The sequence below is a fragment of the Bombus affinis genome, chromosome 6 (assembly GCF_024516045.1).
Source record: "Bombus affinis isolate iyBomAffi1 chromosome 6, iyBomAffi1.2, whole genome shotgun sequence".
NCBI lineage: Eukaryota > Metazoa > Arthropoda > Insecta > Hymenoptera > Apidae > Bombus > Bombus affinis.
This window is the reverse complement of record NC_066349.1, coordinates 502,902-522,794: the sequence shown is the minus strand read 5'-3', so window position 1 is coordinate 522,794 and position 19,893 is coordinate 502,902. Positions and strand designations below refer to the sequence as shown.

The window sequence follows — 19,893 nt, the reverse complement described above, 5'->3', positions numbered from 1 at the left end:
ACGACGCGACGAAACGACCAGTGATTTCTTAATTTCACCATTCCCCGTTTCTTCGACGTGACACTGACAATGTTGATATACGCCCAGTAGCTGTGTTACAATTGCAAAGGATTGTGTTCAACTTATGCAAGATCTTAAATTATTACGACATAATGCATAGTAAACATTCGTTTTATTTCATTGGTAATAATTTCGTTTCTTTTTAACAAACTGCTACATTTTATTTCTTCGTATGTACATAATGACGACTTTAAAGTAAAGACAAATTTAACGATTCATAATCCTTCAAGGTCGCCAAAAGTTGTAAAGCATACAATTTTTAATGCTATTATGAAATCGAGTAAATAATGTGTGTCATTTGTTAGAAATTAAGTCGCTTTCTGTCAATATAAAATTACGACAAAATCGACAAAATCTTTGCTGGAATATTTAATAAACACAATACGAAAATTCTCAAAGTTTAACCCAAATTCTGCACTAAATAAGAAATGTTCGCCAATAATATCAGACAGTATTTCGTTTTCATATGGTGCACAAATTTTACATATTGTCGGAATTTTGACAATGGAAGTACGTTATAGCATCTAAGTTTGATTAAGATTGTGAAACATCACAATTAAACTCCACAATATATTAATGATTTCTTATGATAAAGCTCTTCTATTTTTTGCACCGGACCAAAAACTGTATGGTCAAAAATTTCCTTAGAATTTTTGTTAGTCTTGCTCTCATAGATTGTGATACCTAGCACTAAGTTTACGGGACCCGTCAATTTGACGGATTTCGAACTTCGAAATGAAATATCTCGAAAACCATAGCACCAATTTAAACCATTTTGCATCGCAAATTAATCATTTCATCTAAAGAATTTATACACAAAATTATTTTTTCCTAGGCCTTCTAATTTTTAAAATCTGTATGTAGTATACCTATCTCTCTACGGGACCCGTCAAATTGACGAGTAAACGAAAATACGCATTTTTCATTAAAAAATCGATTTATTCAAATTAAGTCTTAAAGGAACAATATTAGGCATCACTTTAAATAAATTATTAATAAATAAAAAGTCTTTTTTTTAAATCATCACTAAAAAAATAACAAATAACATTAACATTGATCATATCTATTGAGCACATTTTTTGCAAGTGTATTGAATGTTGTTTGTGCATTTCCCGCATACGATCTTTTTGCAATATATACAATAATTATTACTTCTATTTTTCTTGCAATAACCCACTTGGCAACTTCTTCGCACTTCTGACGTTGAAGGTGACAGAAATGAAGCATCTGATCTTTGGCAAATGTTCTCCTTGTTTTCTCCAGTTAATTTCTCGGCTAAACAAAAAGTGAATTCCTTTCTGGATATTTTCGATCTGGTACACTCTTTATATAGTATCCACGCGTTTATCGTTACCAAATCCAAAATATTGAAAAAGACTTGAAGGGGCCATCGGAAACTCCCTGCTTTCACGCTATATTTGCCTGCCATTTGATCAACACCATACTTTATTTTATTATAATAAGCAATGGCTTGTGGAACACGTTTATAATTATCTTCTATTCGTACACCTGTATGTTTGGTGCTTAGAATGAGGACTTTTACTTTAGGTTTACTTTTATACACAGTAAGTGTGCAGTTTTCTGATTTATACATCAGGTCTGTAAGTATGAAACCTAGGAAGTAGGAATTTGCCTATAGATGGCCCTAGCTGATAATGTAGTTATCGCTAAACTGCGTCATTGATGCCAAAAGTCTTTGTTGACATCTCACAAACATTTTCAACTCAGAACAATACAAGTTTCATACAATAGCATAGTTTGTAATAGCGTTGAACGTGTCGAATTTTGTGCCTGGAAACTTCGATTTACGGACAGCATTGATTTTTTGTTACCATTCGAAGAAAACTGCTGCAGAATCGCATCGAATGCTTGTCGAAGCTTACGGTGAGCATGCTCTTGGTAAATCACAGTGCTTTGAGTGGTTTAAAAAATTCAGAAGTGACAATTTTGACGCGAGGAACGAAGAACGTGGAAGACCACCGAAAAAGTTTCAAGACAGCGAATTGCAAGCATTGTTGGATGAGAATGACGCTCAAACGCAACAACAACTCGCTGATCAATTAAGCGTGACACGAGAAGCCGCCTCCATACGTTTGAAAGCCATGGGAAAGGTGGGAAAATGGGTTCCACATGAACCGAATGAAAGACAGCAGAAAAACCGAAAAACCACTTGCGAAATGTTGCTCGCCAGATACAAAAGAAAGTCATTTCTCCACCGAATTGTGACTGGCGATGAAAAGTGGATATATTTTGAAAGTCCTAAGCGTAAAAGATCATGGGTAGCTCCAGGCGAACCACCGACATCGACTACAAGACCAAATCGCTATGGACGGAAGACGATGCTCTGTGTTTGCTGGGATCAGAAGGGTGTGATCTATTATGAGCTGTTAAAACCTGGCGAAACCGTTAATACCGAGCGCTATCGACAACGAACGATCGATTTGAATCAAGCTTTGCGTGAAAAACGACCAGAATATCAAAAAAGGCAACACAAAGTAATTTTGCTTCGTGATAATGCACCATCATATACAGCAAAACCGGTCAAGGAAACGATCGAAGCGTTCAGTTGGGAAATTCTTTGGCTCCGTCCGATTACTATTTATTTGCATCGATGGGACACGCACTTTCTGACCAGCACTTCACTTCTTACGAAAATGTACGAAAATGGCTCGATGACTAGTTTGCCTCAAAAGAGCGACAGTTTTTTTGCCGTGGCATCCATCAATTTCCAGACAGGTGGGAAAAATGTATAGCTAGCGATGGGCAATACTTCGAATAAAATATTTTTAATCATTTTCATACAATAAACGTGTATTTTCTATACAAAAATTCCGGTTTCATATTTACATACCTGGTAAATTTGAGGAAAACAATGTCATCTTGTCCTTTTTTCTCTTGAGTATCGAGCTTCATCTTTACCCATATAAGGGAAACTATTCAAAATATATTTTGTTTGGACGTCAACTGCTAACCACAACTTAATGCCAAATTTACGAGGCTTATTCGCGGTATATATTGCGTAAACCTGCATCGGGCTTTCGTTGGAAACAATTGTTCATCTATTGAGATATTTTCATATGGCTTGTAACAGGCCTGGCTATTACTTATAAATCTGTTCCATATTTCGGATATCAGCGCAAATTTATGTGTTTGTAATCTTTCGGAGGCTTTCAATGATCTCGCTTCATATGCGCCCCGGGTATATATGATAGAATTCCTAGAAAACTACGCAACTCAGCAACTGTGATTGTCCAGTCTTTTTTCAAAACTCGATGCGCCTCGGTTTCGGTGCAATCGTTTCCATGTTCCATTGCGTGTCCGTCAATTATCAATTCGATGGTACTAGTTACATAACCCGACATAATATTTCGGGTATATATTTATCCCCGAAATGTAAATATGAAATCGGAATTTTTGTATAGAAAATACACGTTTATTGTATGAAAATGATTAAAAATATTTATCTGTCTGGCAATTGGTGGATGCCACGCCAAAAAAACTGTCGCTCTTTTGAGGCAAGCTAGTCATCGAGCCATTTTCGTACATTTTCGTAAGAAGTGAAGTGCTGGTCAGAAAGTGCGTGTCCCATCGATGCAAATAAATAGTAATCGGAAGGAGCCAAGTCTGGTGAGTAAGCCGCGCGCGAAAGTATTTCCCAACTGAACGCTTCGATCGTTTCCTTGACCGGTTTTGTTGTATGCGATGGTGCATTATCAGGAAGCAAAATTACTTTGTGTTGCCTTTTTTGATATTCTGGTCGTTTTTCACGCAAAGCTTGATTCAAATCGATCGTTCGTTGTCGGTAGCGCTCGGTATTAACGGTTTCGCCAGGTTTTAACAGCTCATAATAGATCACACCCTTCTGATCCCAGCAAACACAGAGCATCGTCTTCCGTCCATAGCGATTTGGTCTTGTAGTCGATGTCGGTGGTTCGCCTGGAGCTACCCATGATCTTTTACGCTTAGGATTCTCAAAATATATCCACTTTTCATCGCCAGTCACAATTCGGTGGAGAAATGACTTTCTTTTGTATCTGGCGAGCAACATTTCGCAAGTGGTTTTTCGGTTTTCCTGCTGTCTTTCATTCGGTTCATGTGGAACCCATTTTCCCACCTTTCCCATGGCTTTCAAACGTATGGAGACGGCTTCTCGTGTCACGCTTAATTGATCAGCGAGTTGTTGTTGCGTTTGAGCGTCATTCTCATCCAACAATGCTTGCAATTCGCTGTCTTGAAACCTTTTCGGTGGTCTTCGTCTTCCACGTTCTTCGTTCCTCGCGTCCAAATTGCCACTTCTGAATTTTTTAAACCACTCAAAGCACTGTGATTTACCAAGAGCATGCTCACCGTAAGCTTCGACAAGCATTCGATGCGATTCTGCAGCAGTTTTCTTCAAATGGTAACAGAAAATCAATGCTGTCCGTAAATCGTAGTTTCCAGGCACAAAATTCGACACGTTCAACGCTATTACAAACTATGCTATTGTATGAAACTTGTATTGTTCTGAGTCGAAAATGTTTGTGAGATGTCAACAAAGACTTTTGGCATCAATGACGCAGTTTAGCGATAACTACATTATCAGCTAGGGCCATCTATAAGCAAATTCCGGTTTCATGCTTACAGAGCTGATACCCCTAGATCAGCCTGCTTTCGGTTTTATGCACTGTGTCCCGTCAATTGCAATTTCAATTTCACCTATTACATTTCAGAATATGCTTGGAATGCTCGTCCTCGAGCATTTCATCCTCGGAGTCAGAGCTAAAAAGAATACGCATCCTTTTCTTGTTACGACACACTTTCAAGAAGCGTTCCTCTTCACTATCCGAAGATCCTTCTATCTCTCCGCTTTCAATGTATTCAGAGCTTTCACTGTCAGCTTCGCATTGGCCTAATTCATACTGATCTTCTTCGAAGGTATCCTCAGAACAATCTTCATTGATGTTGACAATTTTGTTCGATATCTTATTATATCTCTTGGATTTACTCATGATTGCTAGAAAAGGAGGATTGTTCAAAATAAGAAAGTACTGTGCCCAAATTCAATTATCCTATTGTAAATACTTACAATAAGTGGAGACAATAATGGGAAATGTCTACAATAACTGAAACTTTTGCACATTTTCTTTGAAAAACGGATTGTTTATGAAATCAGCTAAGCAATTTAACGGGCCTCTAGAGATAGATATACTACGTACAGATTTCAAAAATTAGAAAGCCTAGGAAAAAATAATTTTGTGCATAAATTCTTTAGATGAAATGATTAATTTACGATGCAAAATGGTTAAAATTAATGCTATGGTTTTCGAGATATTTCATTTCGAAGTTCGAAATCCGTCAAATTGGCGGGTTCCGCAAACCTAGTGTTAATGTTATTGTTATTTTTTTAGTGATAATTAAAAAAAAGACTTTTTATTTATTAATAATTTATTTAAACGCGAAGCCTACTATTGTTCCTTTCAGACTTAATTTGAATAAATCGATTTTTTTAAAGAAAAATGCGTATTTTCGTTTACTCGTCAATTTGACGGGTCCTCGTAAAGATAGGTATATACGAAACGCCCGTAAACCTAGTGCTAGTGAGAAAATAATATATACAAAATTTCAGAGTGACTGGACAATGGGAACCTGTGGCCCGTTTGAGTTAATGTTTTAAAATTTTTTACTTCACGTCAATTTCGAACATAATCGTGTTTCGCTCTTTGACAAGTGTCTAGCAGAATAGAAAGCTAGTAAACGAATATTTCAATAATTATAAAGGTATAAATTAAGGAATTTATTATAAAAACATTGTGACGTTTTTAAATATATTGTTCCAAATATTATGGTAAATGTAAATATCTATGATATTAGGGAATACAGTAGCTACAAAAGGTACATACCCTTATTCTCCAATGAAGCATTTTTTTTCTTGGATTCTACATACGTTCCATTGCCATAGTATCAAATTACTCGAAGATAGTATCCCGCTGGGGATAATCATCCACATGTTATTTAGCAATCAAGTTAGAAAAATTTACCAAATGTCCTGCTGGACAAATTGTAAAGTACAAATTAAATAATAAAAAAAAATTGTATCAAATTTTTACATATTTATAATTTATACATATGAGAATACTACTAAACGATAAAAAGTTGATAGTAAGTCGGATCTAATTAATTCGTATATAAATGCAAGAATAAATGTAATGGTACAAATACTTTTTGTGGCCATTGTACGAATATATTAGGTCATTCCATAAGCTCGTGCCGTTTTTCGAGCGGTTATATATGTTAAGATTGTTTACATATCTTTTAGTTTCATGAAAAAATGTAATCCCCCTCTCGTTGTACAACTTCTTCCCATTTTTCATTATTCCGTCTCGATAAAAGTTCTCTTGTTTTTCTTTAAAATATGAAATGTATACACAAAGGTCGGCATGAACTTATGAGATGACCTAATAATAATAGAAACAGTAATATACTTAAAGAACAATGATTTTGTATTAAATTTGGCTTCTGCACCAGAGATAAATATTTTAATCTACATAGTATAATATATATTATATTTAATATAATAAATCGTTACAAACTACAATGTTTTCCATATTTATCAATAACAATAAAGAAAAATAGTAACATTTTCAATTTTTTATACAAAATAACATGGCTATTCTGTACAGTGCCTCTTACTTACATTATCTTTTCATACATAGTGTAAAAAAGGTGTTTTGTGTCAAGGTTATAACATAATAACATTTCACTATATTATAAATCATGATATTGACAGTTCTAAAGCTTGCTTTTACGTAGTTTAAAAGTAGCTGCTAAACACAAATGATCACTTCCAACTGCAAAATTAGGTATTGTAGGTAAAGTGTTGCATCTCGTGGCTGTGGGTAAATCATATATCTCAAGAAGTTCCAGATCGCTATAAAAAATATAATCAACAGTGATCCATTTGCCCTGATTTGTCGTAGCTTCTTGTTCTCCGTGACAATTTTGATGTTTGTATACACTATTAAAATGGAAAGGATGAGTTAAGGTGCCAGAACAGAAATTAACACGATAATCATGTGCAATTTCTATTGTTTGAAAATCAGTTGTATCTGCTTTCACTTCGCAAAAGTTTGATGAATTATTTTCTGAAGTATCTACATCGTGGTGTTCGCTATTTTCCAGCTGCAACAGATTAAATATTCAATTTATCTTCTTACTTTGTAAATTACGCATATAACTCGAATAGAAACAATACACGGTCATATTTCAAAGCTCTTAATACGATATATATACAGGGTGTAAAAAAATTATTTGTCACAGCTTTGGCAAGTAAGTCTATATCTTTAGATTCCATTGGTGTAGATCTGTTAAGAGAAGTGACCACAAAGTCGACCTTGATCTTAAATTTCGAGGTCAAATTCTCTTTAATATCTTTCTTAGAAAATAAAAAAATAAATAAATTACAAAATAAAGACAACAAACTACCTAAACCTTCTGACCAGCATCCTGTATAAAAACAAAAATACTATAAAATTGAGAAGAAAGCACCTGTATGATTTAATAACTCAAATGCAAATATAGTGCTCCATATCTATGGTACTTACGTACATATAAAAATAAGGATGCTAATTAAAGAACTAGCGTCTACTTAAACATTACCATCCCAATTTCATACCAAGCTGGATGGATCAACCTAACCATAACCTAACCCCAATCTAGGACTTGTAGACCGTAGACGGTTTTCCATTATACATACCTTATCGATCGTCGATATATTTTATGTGCTAAAGAATAATTCTCAGCGGCTTCATCAATAGTAGACTATATAAGCTTTATCTACTGCGACACGTAAATATATTACATACGAATAAAATCAGTTATATATACATACAGATATTAAAATTAATAAAACTTTGATATTTTTTCCAAGAGAATGGTAGAGTTATGATCATGGTTCCGTTGAGACTTTCAATCCTTGCAACGAGTATTATATGATGCGATAAAAAAACTTGACCTTAAAATTCGAGGTCAAGGTCAATTTGTTGACAGACCTGTAGCAATCCGATGGTATAGGAACATCTGCCAAAGCTATGACAAACTGCTTTTTGAATATTTAAACATTCCTGTACATTGTATACATTGTAAGTAGTTCAGAAATTTATCTTCAACACCAATCCTGTTGAATTTTAAATAAAACTTTTTTGGAGTAAAATGATTTGTCCTTTGAACAATTTTTTCTTATACACATAACGGGTGGTCAGCCTTAACACGTTGGGTGCGGCGTCGGATTCTAGAGACTGACATTGTACTGTTGTAGAAAGGACTAAAACGTCACGTTCATCCTTCTATTTCCATATTGTAATTTTCTTAGTAATATATTCTCCGTGTTTCAATTTTGCATATTTCTTTTAACGAGCTTATTCTTCAATTCCGTGCTCTTATATCAATTGTCGACACATAAATGTAGGAACTTTATTAAATACATCTACATAAATCCAGCGCAATATCCGATGAAGTATTTTGCAATATAGTCTAAATAAGGAAGCTATATGTGTATCCATATTCGCAGCACAGTTTGAATGCTTTTATGCCATATATACAACTTTTCTGTTTTAGATATTGCCTAAATACGATTCGCACACGAAATGGGATCAACGAATCGTCAGTGCACAACATTTCTTGCGGATCGTAATATTCTTTGAAATTTTCATCTAGAGCATCAACGAGATATTGAATCTTTGATAAACGATTGGATGTATCAATCGCTTCATTATTTTCAAAATGCAGTATCTTCGGGGAAATTTCGAACCGATCGAACTAATCATTATTTTTCATGGGAATGTTTGGGCAAATAAAGGTCTTTAAATCAATATAATTTCATAGATGGAAATTTGATCAGCCCCATCTGTAAAATCAATACCATAACACGCTTTATTTAATTTTTATTCGCTGGTATTCATTTATCCAAACGCTTAGAAGTCTTCGTCGACTGTGCAGCACAGATATTTGTTTATGTGTTTGTATTTTCCAACATTTCGTCTGCAGCAAAAAATTCATAAATATCCTCGATTTTAGTGCAATCCTGCACTTCCGCGGTATTTTCCTTTTTCCTTTTTTTTTTTTTTTTTTTTTGTCATTATATGCACTTATGAAAGGAATGATATTTGGTTGGTTGCCAATTAAATCAAACCATTCCACATTTTGACCATCGGACCATTGCGTATCTAACAAGTCTCTCTGATTACTTCATTTACTGAGAACGATGGTGACAATAAATTCGATTGACATAGCTCTCTACATCAGCTCTCGACATGGTAGTATTATGGACAACAAGTATTTTTTAAAATAATAAACCAACTAAAGAACTTTGTAAAACACCACCTTAAATAGAATTCGATAAAACTTAGTAAAAAACAGGATGAAACTTCTTGCTTTCAAATTATGTTTTTACTTATTGATTTATATTGACTAGCTCGCGCTCAGCTCTTTACGCCGGCCAAACAGAAAGCATACGGACATTGATACCGCACCCAACGTGTTAATTTCCAAAATATTCACAAAAAGAACTGTGGGTTTCACTACAGCGTATTCTGCCTATAATCGGTGCCTATAAGCCTATAAAGGATATAATCCGTGAGAGCGTATGCGTTAGTATTGGTTGCCTCGCGGCGCAATGTGGTGGCTGGATAAAGTACACATAAGACCAACCTATATAAATTACCTATAAACAAACGATAACAATTAGGTTTGAGTTAGGCGTTATTTTATCCGATCACCATAAGGCGACTGCCAACCAAAAGCAACGCATACGTTGTTATGAACCCATAATTATAGAGAGAATTCACCGTAATGGCACAGCTTTTTGTTAATACAGTAGACTCCGCTTTAGGCCTCCGCTTTAATCGGCCACATTTCTAGTAATATGAAAAACATCGATCAGAAGAAAAATTATTAAGATACATATTCCGTCATTATTCACTTTCTTTCGACTAAATTTACTTTTTGCCACTTTTTGCATTGTTTAAGTAGTTGTTCTTTTACTAATTTTATTTTCTATTCATATTAAATTTTCGAATATTGGATTCCATACATCTGCGTTATAAAAAAACTTATACATACAATGTATGCATTACATATGTATCATACTTTCATCCATGGTATGGTCCATTGGAAGCAATCCGTACAAGGAGGAAATTGTGTTTCTTTCCTTATTACGGATTTCACCAAAAGATAATCGGCAATCGTTGGACAGTAAATTCTCAGTCAGTCAGTCCTATCGAACATTAGGACAGCGTCTTTCAAGTGATCTCAGAAGCATTTTAAATGCTACTTCCACGCCTCTGTTTTCTTATATTTATTGCTTTAACGCGAAGTACACTACATATCGTGTTGTAAGCGTAAGCGAAATATATTGACTATTGCAATAAAATTAAAAGTATTGGAACGTTTGGATAATGATGGACAAGCAACGATTTGAATATCGGGAAGAGTGCACTGAAGAACTGGCGAAGAAACCGGAAAACGTTCCAAGACTTGTAAGATAATCGCGAAGTTCGAACGCCCGGTACGACCGCCTGTCCTTCGTCACCTTCGGCTATGAAAAAGCAGGCGTCAACACTTTAAAGGGCGCTATAAATTAGCCCTTATCCGCCCTTATCCGCGTGGCGTGCAGACCAGCAGTCTGAAAGAGATAGCGAAAGAGATAATGAAAACACGTAAGAAAAACTCTGATCTACTGCGTGGCTGTAATGCGGAGGGTACTCGTCATTCATTGTACAGTCGTCACCACGGACGAACGTAAAAGCAAAATCACGCGAGTTCATCATATTCCGAGCTCGTAGAACGTGTTGTAGGCGGAACTACCAAACTACCGCTTGGATGCATCCTACAGACTTTAGCGTAAAAATACAATCGGAAAGAATGCTGTCGAACATATGCTCAATGAAAAAAAGTAAAAATGAAATAGTTGATGATGCCTTATGGATATGGCTCGTGCAGGAATGATAAAAAGTTATTAGCGGGCCAATTTTAGAAGAAAAAACAATCCAATTGCGCAAGAAATTTACCGGTGCAACACGGTGTGCATTATTTAAGTGTTTGTGACGAAAAAATTAGCAGACCAAAACGCTGTAAATGAATTTTCAAAGAAATTTGTAGACATTATACAGAAGAAAAATCTTAGCCTATTCTATCCTTATCAATCAAGCCTATTCTTTTCCTTGATAATGCTCCCATGTATCCGAGAAATATTTTTTTTTGGTGACATAAAGGTGATGATTTTAGGTGATTAAGCTGCTGCTACAACTTTGATGCAACCCATGCATCATGGTGTTATAATTAGCCTGAAAAATACACTATAGAAGAAAACTTCTATCACAATTGCTCGAAATAATAACCAACCAAGGAAGACGACTTATTGCCGCCCTTAAGAAAATTAATATTACAGATGTTATTATATATTGGTATCTGCTTCTGAAGAAAGCCCAGCATCGATGTTTTTAACATGATGGAAGAAATTATGACCTGATGCGAAAAAATTCGTCGAGGGAAACTAGTTGCGAAAAGAGCTATGTGTCAATGATCGAACAGATCACGATAAAAATATTGCTTTGCTCAATGATTTCAATCTTTTGGCCGGATGCGAAAATTCAGAAATAGACGATGTCGCTAAATAGCTTATAATTGATAATATTTTTGAGAATGAAATGTTAATGGATGACGAAATTATCCAAGCAATTAGATGATGGGAGACGAAGAATTAAATAATTCAGCAGTTTTGAGTGCAGATAAGAGCGAAGAAGTGAGTCATGCAGAAAGCAAGACTGCAATTGAAACTACAATGAGATATGTTGAACAACAAGAGAATCATTTGCAATTAATATTTTTATTTTAAAAGAAGTGGCGTGATATCGCGTTAATAAACAAAATTAAATCAAAGAAACAGAAAGAAATTACCGACTTGTGCGTAAAAAATAATATTTAGTAAGCAATGTTTATATATACATATGTATGTATTAGGTGTATGCAATAAACATTATTCATATACTTATACGTTACTCAGCAAATTCAGAGTCTACTGTATCTCGGCAACTAAGACTGATCGCCCACCATATGTATAGGGAAAAATTGTTCAAAATGTTGATTAGTATAATATATTTCAAAATGATCGAAATCGGAGAGAAGATAGTTTTCCTGGAGCTTCACCTCCATTAACTATTTATTAATTATTAACATACCATCACTTTGTCTGTTCCTTCTCCACGTAGTCTCTGTTTTAAGACATTAAAATGTTGACAATTATCAGTAATGCAAAGCCGGGGAGGAATAAGAGAATTCGATAGAGACCGGTAGCCAGTTCGTTCAAGGTTCTTCCCTCTGCCTTGATATTCAAATACTCCCTCTACAATAAATTTGTATACTCCAGAATGGGGCTGCAAGTTGAAATCACCTGCCAGTATGATTGGAAGATATTTGGCACCAGTCCTGTTCATAAAATAACAGATTAGATATATTATATGTATGAGCGTAATTAATGTTTCCGTAATAAAACATAGTCACAGAAAATAATATTTCAATTAAATTCTCGACGAAACTGTATAATAGCTACGTTCTTTCCGATTTCCATGATTGTTTAACATGTTATAGAAATCAACATTTTAAATAAGTTTTTCCTATATACATAACTGTCGGGCGGCTATAGTTTCCGAGATATCTGCAAAAAATTATAGATACCACTACAGTGAATTCTACCAATAATTGTGCATTCGTAACAGTGTACGCGTTAATATTGCCAGTCGCCTGTATTTTGTTTGTAGTATATAAACGAGTATAGTTTATAAACGATGTTTGGGCGAGATAAATTTTATAAAAATAATAGGTGAATGAGTAATTGATACTGTTTTACGAAATAGGAGAATTAATATTCAATCATGCAATGGCGGCCAGATTGAAAAGACCAACTAATATTTAATGATAACCAACGATTGGTGATATTCATTTTTAGTTGAATTATAACAGATATTTCTTACAATTTTGCATTTGCAGTTGCGCACGGAACTTCACCCATGCTCGTCCTACCCTCGTTTATATACATAAACAGAAGATAAGTGTTATGTTTTGACTAGGTCATTCTATCCAGCCGATTGCGACTAATGCAGCCGCAGCTGTTGCCACGGGTGCACAACTATAGGCAAAATTTACTGTGTGGTATCGATAAATTTTTACGAATATATCGAAAACTATAGCCGACCGACGATTACATGTATAGGAAAAAGTTGTTCAAAATTTTAAGCTTTACTCAGCAAACTCAAAAATCATCGAAATCGAAGAGGTCTATTTTTTCTACAGTTTCGCCAGTTTCTTCAAAAATTAAAAGACCCATACGCTGCGTTTCAGGGTACGATCATACAAACAAATCTCGACAATCATATACCAAAGCCCAGGGAAAACCGTTCGAAAATTAAATCGTGATTAGTTGTAAAAAATCAACATAGAAGACAAAAAAGTTCTCATTCTGCGCATCCGTGACATACCATAAATGTCTAAAACAGAGACAGAGATTCCCAATCATCTGTCTCTGTCTTGTAGGAATTTGGGGGACTTTGTTGACCCTTCATGTTGATTTTTCACAACTAGACGCAACTCAATTTTTTCAGCCACGTGTCGAGACCTGTTTATATGATGATCGTGTTTCATGGTTACGATACGTATAGGTATACCATTGTGTTCGGCTACATAGCGCAACGCACAGATCATACACCGAAACCGGGACACAGCAGTCCTTTATAATTGAAATTTCAAGGAATGTTCTCTTATATTTTCCAAATTTTTAAATTCGCAACTTCCAAGAAAAAATTTGCAAAATAATAATTTTCAATATTAAAAAATTAATGTTTCGGTGTAAGAAAATTGCATTGGGATATATTAAGCCTTCTAAGTAAAACTAAAAAGAACGCAACTCAATCCGACAAATAATTTCCGAAACAAAAATTATCTAGTGCACCTCAATTTCATAAAATTTTTTTTCTTTTTTATTTATTTCTTTATATTTACAATTTGTCCAATTTGGACATTAGGTCGAATTTTTTAGCAGTTATATTAACATGTTAGTGGCTACCCCCAGCGGGGTACCATCCTCGCGTTTACTAGGTTATATCCTTTATGAGGTCTGCTGGGTACTTCCTTTTTAGCCTTCTGTCCATGTTTATGGTTTTGAACGTTTCAGCAGCTAGCCGGTTTGGGTGTGTTGCTATTCTTGTTTTGTATTTTTCTGCGTATCTGTTAGTTGCTTCCTTGACCGTTGGGTTTCCTAGGTCCCTCCGTATGTCCTCATTTCTAACGTACCATAGTGCGTTTACTATCGTTCTAAGAATTTTAGCTTGCATTGTTTCTATTTTGTTTAAATGGCTCATTGCTGCTGTCCCCCATAATGGTATTCCGTACGTCCAGATTGGTTTTATGATCGTTTTGTATAATTTTAACTTATTTTTTATGCTTAATTTGGATTTTCGACTTGTTAGCCAATGCATTTGTCTTCTTGTTGTCTGTATTTTGTCTATTATTGATTTAGTATGCTGTTTCCATGTGAGTTGTGTATCTAAGCGGAGTACTAGGTATTTGACTTGCTTTGTTTGTATTATGCGCGTGCCGTTCAGAAGGATATTTGGTGGTATCTGTTTTCGCAGCGTGAAAGTAATATGGTTGCATTTATTGGGGTTTGCTTTTATTTGTTTTTCTTGTAGCCACTTTTCTATTTTTGTGATATGTTCTCGTAGTAATTTGACTGCTGTTTCTGGGTTAGTGTGCCTGACTAGTATAGCTGTGTCGTCCGCGAATGTCAGTACTTTGCTATTAGTAGTTGTTGGTATGTTAGCCGTGTATAATGTGTATAGTATTGGGCCTAGGACGCTTCCTTGCGGTACCCCTGCCTTGATATCTTTAACTTCAGAGTATGTGTCATTGATTTTTATTACAAAGGTTCTGCTGCTTAGGTAAGATTTTATTAATTGGTGTATTTGCTCCGGGAATTGTTTCCTAATTGTTTGTAGTAGGCTTTCATGGTTTATTTTGTCAAATGCTTTCTCTATATCCATAAAGGGGGCTGTGCAGTATTATTATTTCGTTGGTAAGTCTGTGCATTTGCTCTATCGTGGAGTATTTGTTTCTGAATTCAAATTGATGATCCGGTATTAATTTTTTTATCTCTATTATTGGTTTTATGCGATCATATATTATTTTTTCCAGTATTTTGGAAAATACTGGAAGCAGTGAGATTGGTCTGTAAGATGCAGTTTGGTGCGGGTCTTTGCCTGGTTTAGGTAACATTTTGATCTGTGCTAGTTTTCATGGTTTAGGAAAGTATTGGATTCTTAGTATTGCATTGAATATTATTGTCATTAACCTTATCGCTTTTGACGGAAGGTTTTTCAAGATTTTGCCATTGATTGGGTCGATTCCTGGTGCTTTGTTGTTTTTTGTTTTATTGTTTGTTTTATTGTTATTAAGAAAATAATTTCGTTCTAGCGTGCACCTATGTAAAAATTGATTCTTTTTCTTACATCTTTTTAAGGAATTTAACTATACCTCAACTCCACAAATTAACTAGAATACTAGTATAATAGAAACATATTTTTAAAATAATATTTAATAATAATTAATTGTTATTAAAAAATGTAAACGTTTTTATTAATCTTCATTCATTTTTATCAAATAAGAATATATTTTTTAAATAAACATATTTAATAAAAATTAACTTGTCCACGGACTTTCGGTTTGGTTCGGGACGAGGGTAACTCGCGGACGAAAAGCTCTGTGGAAAAAGTGAAGTATGAAGGGAAAAAGGAGAAGGAAGCACAAAGTGACACGAAGAAGAGAAAATAAAGGGTGAGCATACGAGGGGAAAGTGAAAAAAGAGCGAAAAGAAGCCAGGAACGAGAAAGAGATACAAATTAGAAAAACTAGAGGAGAAGAGGTTAGGAAGTCAGAAGCGCGGCAAACAAAGTAAGGTAGGGCAACAAACAGAGGAAGACCAAGGAACATGGGTAAAGCGGGAGATAAGGCAGATTTCAAAGACAGATTTCGAAGAAGATTGGATAAATACAGCTTGTCAGAAAAAGAGACACCAACCAGGAAGAAAGGAATGGAGGGAGGTAATGATGGAAAAATTGAGAAAATGGAAAGAGGACTCGAGGCAATGATAACGGAAATAAAAGAGATATTCGAAAAGCAAGTGTAGGAGATGAAGAAAGAAATAAAAGAGGAAAGGGAAAGAAGTGAAAGAGAGAGAGAGAGAGAGAGCCAGAGAGACAGAAGAGTGGGAAAGGGAGAAGAAAGAGAGAAAAGAAGAAAGAACATAGTAATAAAAGTAGTAGATTGGAAAGAAGGAAACAATGAAGGAACAGTAAAGGAGTTCATAAGAGAAAAAATGAAAATAGGGGCAGAAATAGAAAGAACACATATGATAAGGGTGGGGGACAAAAACACAATAATAGTGGCGACGATGAAATCAATGGAGGAAAAAATAAGGATAATGAAGGAGAAAAGAAAACTGGAAAAGGGAATATACATAGATGACGATCTGACAAGAGAAGAAAGGGAGATACAGCAACGAATAAGAAGAATAGCCAGAGTAAGAAGGGAAGAGGGCGAATGCGTAAAGATTGGATATAAGAAACTAAAAATAGAAAATAGATGGTACAGATGGAACGAAAATGAGGAGAGGCTGGAGGAAGAAAAAAAGAGAGGGAAAGAAAAAAGAAAAAAGGGAATAAGGGGGGGACTACAAAGGGGATGAAAATGTACTTCAGGAATGTAGCAGGGTTAATAAGCAAGGACAAGAGAGGACAGAAGAGAGGGGAAAAAGGATAAAGGAATCCAAATATAATATACATTACAGAAATTCAGATGTGGAAACAAGATCAAGGCAAGGGAATACCGGAAAGAAAAGGGAGAAAAAAGATGCAGACTATGTAGAAGGAAAGAAGAAGACCTGAGACATGTGATAGAAGAATGTGAAATAACGGGAGCACCAAAGGACATAAGAAAAGTACTAAATGAGATGGGAGAAGGTTTAACAGAACCGAAGGCAATAATCGAGAAGAGAAGGGCAAACGACAGGAAGGATGTACAGCAAGGAGACTAAAGCCCAAAGTTGCAATAGTTTTTAGTCATTAGTAGTTCCTAGTTTTAGTGTTTAGAGAATAGGATAACTAAGGGAGTGCAATAGAATAGAGTGGAAAAGAGGGGAGGTAGATGTATAAGAAAAGAATTAGACCTAAGAGATGTAAAACCGAAAGTTCGTCCAAAGCCGAAAGGCACGGACTAAGCAATAATAAATAAATAAATAAATAAATAAACTTGTCCACCACAATCAGATCGCACTGACTTGGATCTAGACCACAATCGCATAATCATATGATCATTTATTTGATCGTGGTTTAGTCCTAGACTGCTTTCAAAGCAATCGATCGTCAGACCCGTGCAACTAGCACAGGCGGACGATAGATATCGCCTACGTGATTCGGATTTAGTACGTAAGAAATCAGCTTTTAAAAAGAATCACTTTCAGGAAATTCATTTCAAGACTTGATAACATTGACTGGTTATAAATTCCAATAGACTTATCGGTTTTAGTCTTTTTTCTGTAAAGATAAGCGAAAGTATTTCAAAAAACGATGAATTTGTTGGACAGTAGGAAATTTTCACTTTCGTAACATAATTTTCAAAGTTTTACAATGTAAGTATAATAAAAAATCAAATATTTATTCCGTATTATTTATTTACTTAATATTCCGATGTAATTTAAAATGTATTGCTTGCCCTTCGTTGAATAAAAACTTAAACAAATAAGATAAATTACTTACATTGTATTCTCCAGGAAAGCAATCCTCTCAATTTCTGCTAAAAGAAGTTGAGTTTGTCCCAATCTCACATCGTGTCGTCTCGGATTGTAAAGTAGATGGGTTGTAGCAATCACCAATTGTATTTCAGGATTTTTTTTAACTGCCAGTTTTGCAATAATTCCAACATTATCTCTATTCAACAATTCTATACCAGATTGATAAAGCTCAACTTTTGCATGGTCTATTAAAATAAGCTGATCAGATCGATACAGGAATAGCAATCCATCTTTTTTATCGTTTGTTCGTTTTTTATATAAATAGTTGTAACCTAACTCCTGGAGCGGAACCAAAAATTCTTCCAAATGTTCTTCTTGCATTTCTTGAAGGCAAATCACCTGAAATCACCAACCACATAATTTTAAAAAATCTCTTTAGATACTCTTCTATAAATGATAACTTTAACAAAAAATAGAACTTTGAAATAAAAATAATTATAGTAAAATTGAAAGGAAATCACAAAAAGTTCTTAAGTAACTTTTAATCACAAACACCATCAATATTTTATGTTACAAATCTATTTTCTATTATATTTCAAACTTATTTAATACTATTCACCATCTAATATCGTTTCTCGGTTAAATAAGCATATTAGATAAAAACAGGTTAGTTTATAATTTTCGACGTAAGTATGCCAAAATATATTCCTAGAATACCAACGTATAATGATACCAAAACTCTAATTAGATTGGTAACAATCTCATTGAATTATATGTATTATGCTTAAGTCAGCAAGCTCTAAAACATAGCAACGAATTTTATGCTACAGATTTCAGTAAAGATAGGATGATACGAAAATGAAGTTTTTTCTACAAATCTACAAATACACACATGAAGATATAGAATAGAATATTATACGGGGTATATCAAAATTATTTGTTATTATACCATTGAGATCTGTTAAAACAATGATCGACAAATCGGCTTTGACCTTGAAATCTTCCACTTAATTTTCGTTTCATCTTATCTTTATTGAAACGTATAACACAAAATTCGTCGTAACATAAATAAGAAGCGGAAGCCGCTAAATAAATAAAAATAAATGTGCATGCATTATTTGAGACTCTACTAATAGGATAACAGTTTAAATATTAGGGAATAAACATGATTTTACACATTTTACTGCATTCACACTCCCCAATCAAAAACTCGAAAGTAACAGTTCGTATGGCAATAAACACTTTGTCGTATGATTTCAGAAAACTCAATTTATCAATTTTATTGTTAGATTGATGCTTAAGATAAAACTTAAGGTAAAACAGAAATCCGCCTGTTGGTGACCGAGATTAGATCCAACGAAAGCCATTTTACTTGTCAAATAATGTTATATAGTATCATTTATATAGTAGCAAAGCTGATTCTCCGTTTACTTATTATATGCTTAGATAGGATACCTAAACACGATACCTCAAATCTAATTGTCTTGTAACTTATAACTGATTTCTTCGCGGATCACTTCGAGACAGTCTATACAAATTCTAAAAATGACGCTACTTCATGTGACGCTACTTCAATGACGCTACTTCTGTATTAGTATTCTAGGCACAGCTAATTCTCTATTAGCATTAGCGACGTATATAGTGAACGTCTGAACATCAACAAGAGTATAGGTGAAGATGAGATCTCTGATTATCAATATTTTATATGAATTATGAGTTCATTTTGTTTAGGGCTTATTTCAACTTCTGGCTACTCTCCCAGTCAATGGAAAACAAGCACCAGTATAGAAATGCGGCGAGGATAAGAATACTGACATTACTAATTACAGATCCATATCCCTATTAAATGTCATGGGTAAGATATTCGAGAACATTGCGACAAAAAAAGAACTTGTACTCGTCGTCGACGTTATTTCAAACGATCAGCGCAGCTTCGTATCTGGTTGCTTCGCATAGAGGGACTGCCGTGTCGGAACGCAATCTGTGTTTTAGTAGCTGTGTTCTGCTTACGCGAGTCCTTG

The 19,893-nt window shown here is 34.7% G+C and overlaps 1 protein-coding gene across 1 annotated transcript in view; it reads right to left on the bottom strand.

The window, feature by feature from the left end:
- Positions 1-6,573: 6,573 nt before the first annotated feature.
- The window catches only part of LOC126917846 (protein angel homolog 2), a 28,410-nt gene continuing 15,090 nt past the window's right edge, over positions 6,574-19,893 (bottom strand). Inside the window, exons 4-6 of the mRNA XM_050725196.1 lie at positions 17,898-18,271; positions 12,273-12,519; positions 6,574-7,218 (exon numbers count right to left, since the gene is read on the bottom strand). Coding sequence (XP_050581153.1) covers positions 6,829-7,218; positions 12,273-12,519; positions 17,898-18,271 — 1,011 coding nt within the window. The 3' untranslated portion in view covers positions 6,574-6,828. The remainder of the gene's footprint in view (positions 7,219-12,272; positions 12,520-17,897; positions 18,272-19,893) is intronic.